Source organism: Myripristis murdjan, chromosome 15 (assembly GCF_902150065.1).
Source record: "Myripristis murdjan chromosome 15, fMyrMur1.1, whole genome shotgun sequence".
Taxonomy (NCBI): domain Eukaryota; kingdom Metazoa; phylum Chordata; class Actinopteri; order Holocentriformes; family Holocentridae; genus Myripristis; species Myripristis murdjan.
The window spans coordinates 18,456,593-18,471,087 of NC_043994.1; the positions used below are offsets into that span (position 1 = coordinate 18,456,593).

Genomic DNA, 14,495 nt, shown 5'->3' on the forward strand with positions numbered 1-14,495 from the left:
TACCACTAAAAAGGGAAATGACAGCGGATAACCAATCGTCAACTGGTCCAAAATGGATCCTACTTGTCTCCGGACCGCGCGTAAAATAAGTAAATAATAGTGCGTAAAAGAAAATGATGGTTGCGCCGTGCTTGTTTTTCCATGCAGACCGAGGAGGACTGGCTTTGTTTTTGATGTCACATCCCTCTCATTTGGTTGTGTGTCTATAGCTGGAAGGCTGAGAGAGACGTCGGTCCTGTTTGGTTGGCTGAATCCATCTAGAGAAAGCGCTGGATCAGCCAAGATGCAGCCCTCTCCCCTTCAGTGACGTCCTGATGCGGAGGGAGGGATTGATAACCTCTCTCTCTCTCTCTCTCTCTCTCTCTCTCTCTCTCCCTCTCTCTCCTCCCAGGAAGACATATAGCCCTAATTTATGAAATAATGTTAACATCATCGACTCCCTACCTCTGCAGACAGTTAAAGGTAAGCGAGATTTGACTGCATGCTTGTTATTCCAACACCTGTGATAGAAAATAACAGCAAATATCAGCAAATTATTTTCACATAATTAGATAGTGGATCATGCTGGCGTTACAGGTGTCAGAGTGAAGATGCATCTGGTTGAGAGTTTATCAAGGGATTTGAATACCATTAATCATCTTCGTTTCCGTTTGGAGATTCTCTTGTCCTGAAAGACCATTGCAGTTCTTCCCATCATCACATATGAGGGTTTTAAGATTACGCATATCTTTGTTTCCTGTCTAGGCCATCCACGGATAAGATAATGCGGCGTGAGTGTGGGAAATGAGATAAAAATTTGTGGTCCAAGAAGACATGGAGAATATATTTTAGGCCTTCGTCGAATACTGACGTCTTTTCATCATTTTGAGAAAGTTGCAGAACATTTTCCACACTAAAGTTAGGCCGCGATAATATTTTCCATTGACATTAGGGCAGCATTATCTAAAAAAAAAAAAAAAAAAAAAAAAAAAAAAAAAGTTTAGAGGATAATCAAAGAGTGCATGCTGAATTAAAATGAGTAAGTCAGTCCATGACTTAATTCCGTATTGGGAAAAAAGCCGTACCGCCATTGGTGTCTTTTAGGTTCCTTGCTATATTCAATTATTAAAAGCACAACATGTATTATTATTATTATTATTATTATTAGTAGTAGTAGTAGTAGTAGTAGTAGTAGTAGTGTTGTGAACAATAATATTAATAATAATAATAATAATAATAATAATATTTTTTTCTCATCCTTTTAGCATTTTGAAGCCCTTTCTGCCACTTTCTGTGCGTCCTCTGGAGAGTCGAGTTTATTTTGGACAGAAAATGCATAAAATATGCTAGTTGGCTCAATTTCCCGCTTAGTTTCTTCGTCTGCCTCCAGCAGAAACCGATTCATAAAAAAATGTCAACCAGCGTGTTGTATAAGATGCTCTTCCAGTTTTTATATATTTGTCGCAAATTGCTGGTTAATTTCACCTGAGGGCCAAAGGGCAAATATGTTGAAACGGGATACCGCCTATCTGTGGCCAAGTGCAGGCGCCAGGGTCTGAAGGCCTATTGCTCCTAAACCGTGTGGAAAGAAAAGGAGAGCATGCCGACATAATCTCATCCGCTCACCATCAACAAGGCGCTGTTTAGATTAGAGCAGCGTCTTCCCCTCTTCCCAAGATCTGTGTCTTCAAAATGGTCCATTTAGGTGGAGTGGAAAGCAGGGAAAGGAATTGCGACTTAGGAGAAAATAGGCATTAGTGTACACAAGGCTTAGCAATCCAAAATGTGAACCCTCACAAATTAAATGGAAAATTTGGATGGCTGTTTTGTGTGCGCTCTGATACCTCCAAGCACTAAATCACTTTAAAAGACATTATTTGATATTAGCCTATAGAAAGCGATTTTGCACGGTGAAATTCGTCGGACGCGTTAAATGAAATTTATGGGCTTGTAAAATAGACTACTTACAAAAAAGACACTTAATCACTCTAATAGGGTCACCAAATATTTATTTTACCGTGTTTTACTGAGTGAAATTGTTTAAATGGTCCATCCATGTAGACATAAAATTGACGCATATTCCATGGAGCTGCTTTTATTTATTTATTTATTTATTTTTTAAATTAAATTTAATTGAATTTGAGTAAGATACATGCAGATAATGAGTGTTATCAGCTACACCAGGGGTTCGGAGGCAAAGTGCGATAGGGTTAAAGGCTGAAACACAGGCCCATAGCAAAAGCCTTGTTTCTGTCTGCGATGCCATCTCGCCCTTCTGACGTTCTGCAGTTTTAGAGATTTAATGTCGATGTTGACGTGAAAATTTGCCTCACAGATAGTCATAGTGTTGCACAGTCCTCGCTGTTTTATCGCTGCGATCTTGGCAATCCAAAACCAAACGTCACGGGTCAAAGATGTAGGTTGCTCCACTAATGGTGCAATTAGTTTTGCAGCCACACACACACACACACACACACACACACACACACACACACACACACACACACACACACACACACACACACACACTGTGGACGAGCTGCCTATACTGGCCATCACCAGTGGTCTTCGCGTGCCACCGACAGTCCAAACGTGGCCAAACGGAGAAGCATGTTTACGGAGCGGAAGAGTCTGTTTCCGGCCTGTAACAAAACCCAGGCTCCCCAAAGAGTGTCAAGGAGCTGGTCGGTGCTGAATGCGACTCCTCAATACATCATCTTCATTTCAGAAGCATCATGATAAGCTGGGTAAGGTCAAACCCAGATGGAGGCCAATACGCATAGCGCACAGCGAAAATCAAGACTTGTTAAATATGTATTTATTAATTTATTATTGTTATTATTACTATTACACTTTGAATAACAACTGCGATAATGAACAAACAGGCCTATTTTATTTTATTTTATTTTATTTTATTTTATTTTATTTTATTTCATAGGCCTATGCAAGCAGCCATATCTAAGCCATCTCTCCTAGCTCTCTTTCTGATGGGTTCTTCAGGGTTGGTGACTTGCCAGGCCATGCCTAACGTGTTTGTTCTTGCTTCCCTCACTCTCTCTCTCTTTCTCTCTCTCTCTCTTTGGCAGGCTAACTTGTTGAAGCAGTATTTTCTCTGCAGAGTGACAGGTGTATAGTTCTATCAATGCTAGTGGGCCAAACCACTTGGAGATGGAGGGTTGAATCCTCCCAAAGACAGCAGATCCTTAAACACTGCTAGGAGGCTTGATGACTTGGTAATGACTCTGTAATTATCTCTCCAAGCTGGTTTCCACGACTGGAATGGCAGGTGCCCATTGGTATCTCTTGTTTTTAATACAGTAGTTAACTCTGCGTGAAGAAAGTATCATCACCTCTGTGTGTGTGTGTGTGTGTGTATTAGATGAAAGGATATGTTTTATTATGACTTGATGGAGCTTTGCAGAGGAGCACTTAACATCTTTTCTGAGAGAAGCTGGTTGTTTGCCGGTGTTATTATAATCACTTCGATGTATAACGAGTAACTTGAGTATGACTACCCAATTGTCTTCCAATAAGCATGATAAGCCAATACAAACAATAGATCATTCCATTGGGAAAACAGATTAGCTTAAGTGTGGCTGCACAATTTGTTTTCCATGCTGTGTGTAGGAGTGTGTTATCTAATAGGGTGTGTTACTCCTGGTAGCTTTTCTCAACATAAGGCATCAGGAGAGGGTGTTGCATCGCAGGAGTAATGAAAGATTAAAGGAACGGGAAAAACCGTAATCATACACGGTTATGGTACAGTTATATGCATGCCTCAGTGGTATGCATGTAGGTACAAAGTCATTGTTATTATAATGCACTTTCCTTTTCCCCTTTCTTTCATGGTCATCAGTAATAATGGCAAAGGCCCAAACTGTTGTGTGTCAGTAAGGGCTCAGTTCTCCTAGGTCCCGGAAGGTGAGTCTTATCAGCAGCCCATGTGACGGTGTCAGTAGCCAGGACCTAGACTCTGCTATTGTGCCCCTGCCTGGTCCCGAGTGACGGATGACAGCTCCTTCTCTCTGGAGGAAATGAGGAGGCCAGTGGGGAGCCTGGGGCCAGATTTCTTGCACAGCCCCAATCTCGTCTGCTTACCTTGGGCTCTGAAAGTGCCAAATTTTCGACAGTGGTGGGCCTAATGTGATTGCTAACTGGCATATTGCAGCAGTCCCTCAGGTCTTGTTGTCTCAACCATGTTAGGAAAAGATATCCTAATTAGGAAGTCTGTTTGAAAAGCCATGAGCGGGCCCTGCTCTGCGTATCCAGGGGTTCCGTCTGACTTTGAGTCCATGAGAGGAGGAAGTGAGGTCAGGCCAGTCTGGGTCCCTTGCCCCTTGCCCTCCCTTGGGTCTCATAAATTAGCCTGCTGTAATTCTCTCCCAGACGGCCTTGCCCCAGCAGGTGTGTGTTTGTATATACGAGCGCTAACAGGGGGATTTGAAGGCTGTAATGTCTGTGATCTACGGTGTTGGGAATGTAGTTTGGGAGGAAGCATGCAACCTAAATATGCTTATCCTCTCTGCTGCCATAAAGGCCATGTAGATAAAGATAATGCAGGGAGGAGGGATTCAGTAAATAGGATGTGTGGGCCCGGGGCCTCCACCGTTCACTCTAGCTGAGTCTCATATCTAATATCTCATAAAATCCAAAGGTTGCATCAAGTTCAGCTTGTTACTGGCATGCAGAAAAGCTTAGAGATTTTGTCCAATTTGGCTATCGCAGCTCTCTTGGGAAAGACGATCTGACTGTAATATGAATGCATGCATGCATCCTGGCCTCCAGAGGAAAACATCCTTGTGAGAAAATGTTAGAGTCCCTCCAGCAGTCAGAGTGGCATGTTTATCAAAGTGACATTTTGTTTTGGCAAAACTCTGACATCCTATTCATAAGATTCACTTTCTGTAAATAACAGCTGGGAAAAATGCATGTGCTGCTCTTCTTTTATTCAATAGTTACAACTTCATAGTTCAGAAATAATTTCTGTGTTAGTAACAGTATTCGTGCTGTTTCATGCTGTTGGCACCGATGAGTTGGCAATGTCAGCGATTCAGGCTGCATGCCGGCATAATGAGCTTGGAGACTGGTCTTCAACTTGGGAGACTGTTGGCAAGCATGTGTCCTGCTGTTCTTGAACAATATTCTGCAGGTGACCCTGCACTCTGGTCTCTCTCTCCCTGCCAGGATCAATAAAGTAGGACATCATTTGATAACTTTATCTAATTGATATAGTCAGTTTTCTTGTCACTCATCATGCTTGCCACTGTTTATTTAAACTAGTCAAGGAGACATAAAGTGAACCATGAGGGTAAAAATTCAGACATGAGTCCACTTCCTGTCTTTGTTTCACAGCATGCATATCTGTATAAAGCTGAGGTCTGGGGAGCCAGAGCTGGCCAAAAGAGCCCATCAATCAATTAGAACTGTGCACCAAAGACCTTGTGTGCTTGGTTCCACCCATTTCATCGTAATATGCTAAAGGCTGTATCAGTGAAAACCAGTGTGCAGGAAACATGTTAGAAAACCTATGTATTGCATAAAATACTTATCAACAACAAACAAATCAAATATTGAATTGTGTCTATGACAAATACCCAGAAATAAATGCAACCTAAGAACATTTCTTCAATAAAAGAAGAAAAACACGATGTTGATTCTGACAGCAAAGTTGCCTAATTTCTCCCGTGAAAAAGTTACACACAGACTAATAGTGATTCTTGTCATAAGATAGATCATTACCATTAAACACCAATCACAGGATAAAGTGAATAATTGGAATTTCCATACAGAGAAGACAACAGCTCAAAAATCTATTATTAATGTCCCTCTTGAAAAAAGGAGGCACATGGTAAAGTCAAATACAGTGAAGTGCAAGACATATTTGACTGTGACACTGACAACATTAATATTTACATTTTACGTTTCAACTCATGAAAAAAATGATGTTCTCAAGAAGAAGAAACTCTTAATTGAGATAGGAGAATGTATTTTCCTGCAAATATATTTTTGTAACAGGTTGGAAATTTACAAGACAAAAATTCTGAATTACAGTGAATGCAGCATTGGCTGTATCACATCCATTTCTAAATTAAACCCTTTAAAAGGCCCAGTTTGCAGCAATTTTTGGAAGGACAATATATTTGACTGTGCTGTTAGTTTCACATTTTCAAACAGCACCTTCATAACAATTTGTATTTTGTATTTTAATTTGAATTGCCTACTCCAAGTCCTGTGGCTCTGATAGTTGTCTTTAATAATTAAGTCACTGTGTACATATTTTAAATCTATTTCAGATTTTTACAAAAAGAAAAGGGCACAAGCTTGTCCATTTTCATCAGTATTATACTTGGATGAAAAACAAACAAACAGCAAAAAAATACATTTCATGTCAGATTACTACATGGAACACAAATATGTAGACATACACACATGCACACACACACACACATGCACAGGCCGGAATGCAGTCAGACACAGAGCAAGGCTACACAAAGCACCGATGTGTGTTACTGCATGTATGCTCCATCAGTCATTGGACTACAGAGAGAGGAACAGGGAGGTCCTCTCCTCTTTGTTGTTGCTGTGTCTAGTCCCTTGTTAGAGAATTGATGACACTGTCTTTGGAAAACAAACAAGGCGGGGAGCTGAAAAGGTGGTCACTCACCACAGATCCCTGACCCAGAGACACAGAGGCCATGGCAACATGTGAGCAACACCGCAGCGTCTCCCTTGGAATGCGGTGCAGTGTGTGTGAGCACACGCTGCTGTTTGTGTTTCAGTCATTGTGCCACTGGAATGTGACCGTCTTGTGCCTGAATGTGTGCCTTTGTGTGCTTTTCGTGTCAAAATGCTTGGGCATCAGTGATAGCGTGCACGCAAAATAAAAACAATATTATAAAAGAAACTTTGTTGGCCATGCAGTTTTTTTTTGTCATAGTATGTTACGCTGTCAGAAGCCAAAGTAAATATTCCACATATCAGTGTCAGGCAAATGCAAGAGAAGGTGCCTCTGAATGTTTGGCTGACTAACGCATTGATCTGAATGTGACACACTTTCCCCTGTAGGCACTGTCTCACCAGAGGCTACTCCTGTCACTCCCTCGTCTGACTCATGCTTCTCTTCACAGCCCAGACCGTGGCCCCAAGGCCTCCGCTGTACATACACACCATACCCTGCCCTGGGCCCCCAAGCTTTGTTCTGGGAGCTCAAATCCTATAATTGCAGGGCTGACAGTTATAGCTAACATACGAGACACCCTCACCTGGTCGGAAAGAATGAAAACATCTACTGTCAAAGTGAAGTGAGAAGAGGAGTGGGGGTGGCACCAGCTATGGGGCAGGTGAGGAACACCTTGGAGGAAAGGGGGGAGGAAGAGAGTAACTTGACTATTTGACTTAATGTATTCTGCTGTTACTTGGCTGAAATATGATTTACAGAAGGCATGGTCCATGGGACACCCCCTCTTCTTCACCAGACAGAAACATTAGGAGAAAGCATTGAGGCATTAAACAGTCTTATCTCCAGTGGAGCTGAAAAACTTTCCAACGAAATCCAGATCCTGGTAGGGGAGAGCAGGCTGGAGTGGCCTTCATTTATCAACCACTTCAGCTCCTGCAGACAGCTGCGGGGCGAGCGCCCAGGAGCCTGGATGTTTACACACCGTAGCTCAGTCGAGGCCCTCAGGACAGGACAGATGAAGATCCTTGCACACACTCATTTACACATCCTTACATGCACTCAGTCAAATAGTGTTGAGCATAATAGCTGTCTGTTTAGTTAGGATTCAGACTGACATTTATGATATGATGTACGGCCTCGCCTGTGAAACAGCTGGCATTTGGAAACATGTCTGTCCTGTGAGTCATTTGCTCCAGATATTTGTAATATCATTTATACAAGTAAAACAATAATGCTGCTGTAGCTGACAAGGGAACCTGCAGCAAAATTTTTAACAGAACTATAGCACCACTTTGTGGCAAAAACGTTTATTGCAACTTTGTTACTGAACCCTCCCCTTTCAACGCCAAACATTTGCGTAGACGTTTGTCAATTATCTTACGGGGGTATTTATTGGTCAATATCCCCTATTGTTGCGCTATTTCCTTGCACTTTGACCGTGTACGCCTTTCCGAGAGGACTGCTCTGATTGGTTCAGCTGATATGCCTTGATTTCAATTGGTAGATTCACTCACGCCCATCTTGTATTCCCCAAATCCAAGCTGAAGGTGAAGGTCCTCTGTGGTCCCGTTAACAGTCCGGGCAGCCGCTTACCTTCTCCTCTACATTCCTCCGCATCAAAATCATGTCTGTATTCAGCGAGGTACCGCAAGCAGCTCCTGTCGCTGTCTTCAAACTAACTCAGGATTTCAATAACGATCAACATCCACAAAAGGTGAACCTCGGAGTTGGGGGTAAGTTGTTTATCAAGCTAACGTGCATTAGCGAGCGTTAATTCACTGTACTAACTGTTGGGCTAACGGCGGCTAGCAGCAAGTAGCCATAGTAACGTTACACCAGCCTGTCATTTGAGCTAACGGCTGCAAGTTACACGGCATGGTTGGTTTTACTATTACCGTCCTCTTTGCTCTTGTTTGTATTGCGAGACATAACCTGGATAACGTAAGGATTATTACTTTCTGTGCGGCGTTGACTGCATATTCATTTACATTTTGGTGGCCTTCATTGAACACAAGCTGTAAGCTGGTAGCTAACCTCCATCGAGTGTCTCAGCATCCCAAAACCTTGCGTGCTACATAATTAAAAAAAAAAAAAAAAAGTTTGGCTGTCCATACATATTAGTTACAGTTTAACGTGTGTATATTAAGTACGGTAACTGCTGACTGTAGCTTTGTTTATCATACAATGTTAATATGTAACAATGTAGCCTGTCTGTCTTTCTGTCTCGGTTTCTCTCTCTCTCTCCCCTGCTGCACCACGCATAAGTGAGATCTGTAACTTCTCACTCCTGCACAAGTAGTCAATTGGATTAACATTTCTTCAAGCTACAAGAACAGGCGTAGGAGTTAAAATGTGAATGGCCTTGGGTTGGTTCCCCTCCTAAAGCAAGTAAATAGCTCATTCCAGTCCCAAGTATAACTTGTCAGTGTTGTCAGTGTTGTTTGAGCCACACTTATAATTTTTTGCAATGCACAAGAAGTGGGTGAGAGATATGTACCCTGTTGTCACGGCATGTTTAGAGTCCTGCTGAGGCAGGGTGAGGCTACCTGAGTCCCATGATTAGCACAGGAGACTGAGGCCTTTTAATCCCCTTCCTCCAGCAAGACACACACCACTACAGATGGCCACTGGGTCCTGGGCAGCAGTCTAAAGTAGGCCACACAAAGACCAGTGTTACATATATCAAACTCCATATATGCATATATACTGAACTGGGGTTGCTGTCATATCAGTATGAGTTTTATCATTTACTGTGCACAACAAATCAATGGATTGAGAAATCTTTTTGACGCAAAAGTAACCTTTACAGCATCTTTTATTATTTGTTTGTTTGTTTATGAATCCTATTGTTAAGTGTGATTTGTGCTGGATGGAGCTGTTCCCTTGGGATTCATCAAGTAGGCTATTTTTTTTTTTAAATCTTTTTTATTAGACTGAGTTGTAAATCAGCTGTAATTTACTTTAGTCAGCCTCATCTAACAGTTTTGACAGCTTGGCTGAAGCAAACAGAGGGTAAAAGTGCTTCTCTGTCATCTTACATGTTGAAGTGAGCCTTCAGTGATGATGATGATGATGATGATTTATTTATTTATTTATTTTTGACCAAGGTCCATATATGTAAAAGTGCTCAGTGTGAATATACTAAATTAACAGTGCTGCCTCCCAAACCATTTGATCACCACAATACATTAGATTAATTGTGACTTAATCACCACAGTGTTTGGCTTGCAAGAGAAGCAAGGGGGCAATGTTGCACCCAAATACAGTTTATTGAACTGTGTCATGATGGTTTTATCATAATTTAGGGAAGTTACAAATTGTACCTAAAGGTAATAGGTAGTTTTCAGTGGATGAGGTCCAAAATCTTCATGAAATAGAAATACGCCCATTTCTGTTGCCCTCTCTGTTCCTCTCATTCCCTCATTTGATATTGGTTTTGTTAAATTTCTTTGATGGTGTGGGTCCTTTCCAGCCTACAGGACAGATGAGGGCCGGCCGTGGGTTCTGCCCGTGGTGAAGAAGGTGGAAAAGCTCATTGTGCATGATGACAGGCTGAACCACGAATACCTGCCCATCCTGGGACTGCCTGAGTTCAGATCCTCAGCATCCAAGATCGCGCTGGGAGATGACAGCCCTGCTATAAAGGAGGAGAGGGTGGGTGCACAGAGACTCTGATCACATACAGCTGCTGGAAATATCAATACATACCAGACTTCCAACCAAAAAAGAAATTGACAGTTTTATTTCTTTTTGTTTGTTTCGGTTTTCTCTGTTTCTCTCACTCTCAGGTGGGAGCAGTCCAGTGTCTGGGGGGTACAGGTGCTCTGAAAATTGGCGCAGAATTCCTCAGGCGTTTTTACAATGGAAACAACAACACCAAGACACCTGTCTATGTGTCAGCGCCCACCTGGGGTAAACACAAGCAAACACACAAAGAATAGAGTATCATAGAGTGGAACTTAACATGCTTTTTAGAAATGACTCTCCTCATTATAGACTTTGGACTTTGAATCTTTGCTGCTTAGTACAGGACATCAATAGTTTTATGTTGAGTCTTATCAGTAATCTTGACCTATGGAGCTAGGAAATTGCCTTGAATGCATAGATTTAAGGGTGCTGGTGAAGGGGTTGTGACAGATGTTCTTAGTCTCGTTCACCATTTTATCCAGAACAAGTATAAATTGTAAAATAAGCCCATTTTCATTTTTTTGTTTTTTCCTTCTGTTTATTCCAGAAAATCACAATGCTGTGTTTGCCAATGCGGGCTTTGAGGATGTCCGTCCATACAAGTACTGGGACGCAGAGAAGAGGGGTCTGGATTTGAATGGTTTCCTTGGTGACCTGGAGGTAAGTATCGTATTCCTAATAGACAACCTAGCACTGTGTAGTCGCCATAAAGTAATTAATTTCTCTCTTTCTTTCTCTATCTCTGTGCTTTCACCAGAGTTGTCCAGCGCACTCTATCTTTGTCCTGCATGCTTGTGCCCACAATCCAACTGGCACAGACCCCACCCAGGAGCAATGGAAGAAGATTGCTGAAGTTATGATGGTAAGGTACACACACAAACATGAATGTACAGATACAGATGCCATGTCTCTACTCCTCTCCTCTCCAGACTAACACTTCCAGCAAAAGCTACATGCTTGTTTATTGTGGTTTGATCCTCTGTCTTGTTCTTTTCCAGAGGAGGAAGCTGTTCGTGTTCTTTGACTCAGCCTACCAGGGGTTTGCCTCAGGCAGTCTGGAAAAGGATGCCTGGGCTGTCCGCTACTTTGTCTCCATGGGCTTCGAGATGTTTTGCGCCCAGTCATTCTCGAAGAACTTTGGCCTCTACAGTAAGTGACCCCTAGGTGCCTTAAATCCTGTCTCAGGCATGGATGAGAGAGTGTCTCGAGTAGAAGTCAAGTCAGTTTTTTTTAATCACAGCTAATCTTCACCTCACACATCCATCAACAGATGCATTGTTAGCTATGACCAAATGGCACATAATTCAGCGATGACTAATCTTGTGTCCAAAGCTCAGTCAGACATTTTGAATTGAAAGTATATCTTCTGTTTAAAGAATCAAAGCATATCCAAAGCCTTTAGCCTGGTGGGCAACAGTGTGTGCTGTGAAAATCAGTGAAAATCACTCTATGCTACATTACAGTTTACTCTACAATTTTTTAAAACTTTTTAATGGCATTGTTTTTAATTTTTTAAAAAAATGTTGTAAATATTGTTTTACATTTGTCTCATCAGATGAGCGTGTGGGTAATCTTACTATTGTGGCTCGTGATGGAGACAACCTGAAGCGGATCCTGTCCCAGATGGAGAAGATAGTCCGGACCACCTGGTCCAACCCACCATCTCAGGGAGCTCGCGTGGTGGCCATCACTCTCAACACACCGGAACTCTTCTCTGAATGGTCAGTTCTGAGAAATATTGTGTGCTGAGCATTGAGCACACAGCAATACTATATTTTTTCATGTGCCAGTTCTGATATAGAGTGACTTGTTTTTTACCTTACCGTAGTAACACAGTACTGATGGCTTATGCCATTTTCCCCTCCATCTCTTCCTGCCACAGGAAGGACAACGTGAAGACCATGGCTGACCGGGTCCTGTTGATGAGGGCTCAGCTGAAGGCTAAGCTCCAGGCTCTGGGGACACCCGGGACCTGGGACCATATCACACAGCAGATCGGCATGTTCAGCTTCACTGGCCTCAACTGTGAGTATAGCCTCTACACTGATATATTCAGTATTTCAATCACTACTGAAATCAATTGTGAGATTTTCTGCCTGACAAAAAAAATCCTTTGTTCTAGTACCTGTAAACATTGTAATTCTCCTTGGAAGTTGTAAAGAGTTGTTAAAAACTCACAGGAGGTGAGAGAGGTGACAAACCATGTCCACGTAGTTTTAATTTACTGCACATCCCAGAAAGATAGTATGGACACATGTACTGCTTAAAACCTCAGGTGTCTCAATTTTAGAAATTTAGATCATTCAGTCACCATTTTACACAAAATATGTCACTCTGAGACAAACACATAACTGTGTGTGGGACAGACATACAGTATTATATGGATGTGCTGGCTGTTGTCAGAATGGAAGCTATGGCTTTCCTGACACATCAATCAAGAACCCATCCTGTCAGAACAAATCAACTTTTGCTTTCACTGGTAAAGAACTGGCAATCTCATATCATTAGGACCCAGCTTTCAGGTTCCTGAGCTGTATTGTCCTTGAACAAGACACTGAACTCCTCTCACAGGGCGTTTTACTGTCGAGCCTGTGCAGGGGGCAGCCGAAAAGAGGGTTTGCCCCATGGGGATCTGTGAAGCACTCTGAATTATTCATAATTCATCAAGTCATATTTACTGGCTTTTGCTGTATTTCCTGCAGCCCAACAAGTGGAATATATGGTGAAGGAGAAACACATCTACTTAATGGCCAGTGGTCGCATCAACATGTGTGGTTTAACCACCAAGAACATCGATTATGTGGCTGAGTCCATCCATGAGGCTGTCACCAAGGTCCAGTAGAGGACTGCACTACCCATGATTCCTCAGCACTTCTGCTGACCTGCCCAGGGACAGTGTGTGTATCCAGGAAAATCCTTGGATCACGCACCCTCCCTCAACCCACCCCAAACTTACCACATAATACACTACGTGGCTCAGTGGTATTCCTGCGCACAGTAGAAATCCATTCTCTTTTATCCTGCAAAGTAATACACAAAGCAGCGTAACGGTTTTAAGTGATCATGTTTATAATTTGTCTCTATATGTTTTCTCCCTGTGTGTCTCCTTCTTGCAGGGGAGTGTGACATAACTGATTTAGTTCCTGTAGTGCACTTTGTTTAAATCCTCTGTTGTGTGTCATTTCCAGGCCATGTGAGGCTCAGCATGTTTTTTTCACACTGAATTAGTGCAAGCATCTGTGACTGTATTGAGATTACCACCAGCAGTGCTGGTGCAGTGATCTTTCACTTTTCAAACATGTTTATTATCATCCTGTGACTACCATTATGATTCATTCCCAATGTTAAAAGCTCATTTCTCAGTTGTGTTACTTTAGCTTAAATTAATAACTATATAACTGGGAACACTTTAAAAACAAAATTAACATTGAATGTGACCAAGTTAACTGTACTTTGCTTTATGAAGTTCAGTTCAGTTATTCCAGGAAAAAAAAGCTGTTTACTTCTGCTGACTTGAAGAGACCAACATGAATGAAGTATTATAGCCATTGTTTGTTGCAATGTGAAAGGTGTCCAGAGTTCTGAAAATATTTTTGAACTTGAATCATGTAATTTATTAATGACAATGATTTGAGGCTAAGGGGGAAGTGAAAGTTGTTATACTGAATACCTCAATTTTAATCTGTATTTGTGGTGTGTGTCTTTGAGACGTTGCTCTGTAGTAGCATTTTGCAGACTCCGTGTTTCAGGTTGAGTTCAGTAAGCACACGTGGTAGAAAACTGCCAGCAGAAGTTGTGACTCTTGAGTAATCTCACTTGAGCATACGGAGTGTTTTCTGCTGTCGCTGCACACTGACTGTCCTCAGGCTTCTGTTGTGGCAATGTTTCTGTCAATCACCTGCCAAGTGAATGTTCAGTTTGCATAGCAGTTGTCTGTCAGTAGCACTATTGCACTATTATGAACACTGCCCATCTCAGTGGTAGAAAACACACTAATGATCAACCAGTTTATTGTCTTTATCAGGTTGCACAATAATCCAGTAGACCAGTTATACTCTGTAACAAGCTGAATTTAAATGTGAAATGTTCTGACACATGGCAGTCTAATGTAATGAATGAACCTCACAATAATAAATACATAGTAATTATA

General features: G+C 41.9%; 1 protein-coding gene across 1 annotated transcript; it reads left to right on the forward strand.

Annotated features, from left to right (window-relative positions):
* Window positions 1-8,177: 8,177 nt before the first annotated feature.
* On the forward strand, window positions 8,178-14,495 carry got1 (glutamic-oxaloacetic transaminase 1, soluble). The gene is made up of 9 exons (XM_030070672.1): window positions 8,178-8,391; window positions 10,131-10,312; window positions 10,447-10,570; window positions 10,893-11,005; window positions 11,103-11,207; window positions 11,344-11,494; window positions 11,901-12,066; window positions 12,228-12,370; window positions 13,048-14,495. The coding sequence occupies exons 1-9, from the start codon at window positions 8,283-8,285 to the stop codon at window positions 13,185-13,187; spliced, it is 1,233 nt and encodes a 410-aa protein (XP_029926532.1). The 5' UTR covers window positions 8,178-8,282; the 3' UTR covers window positions 13,188-14,495.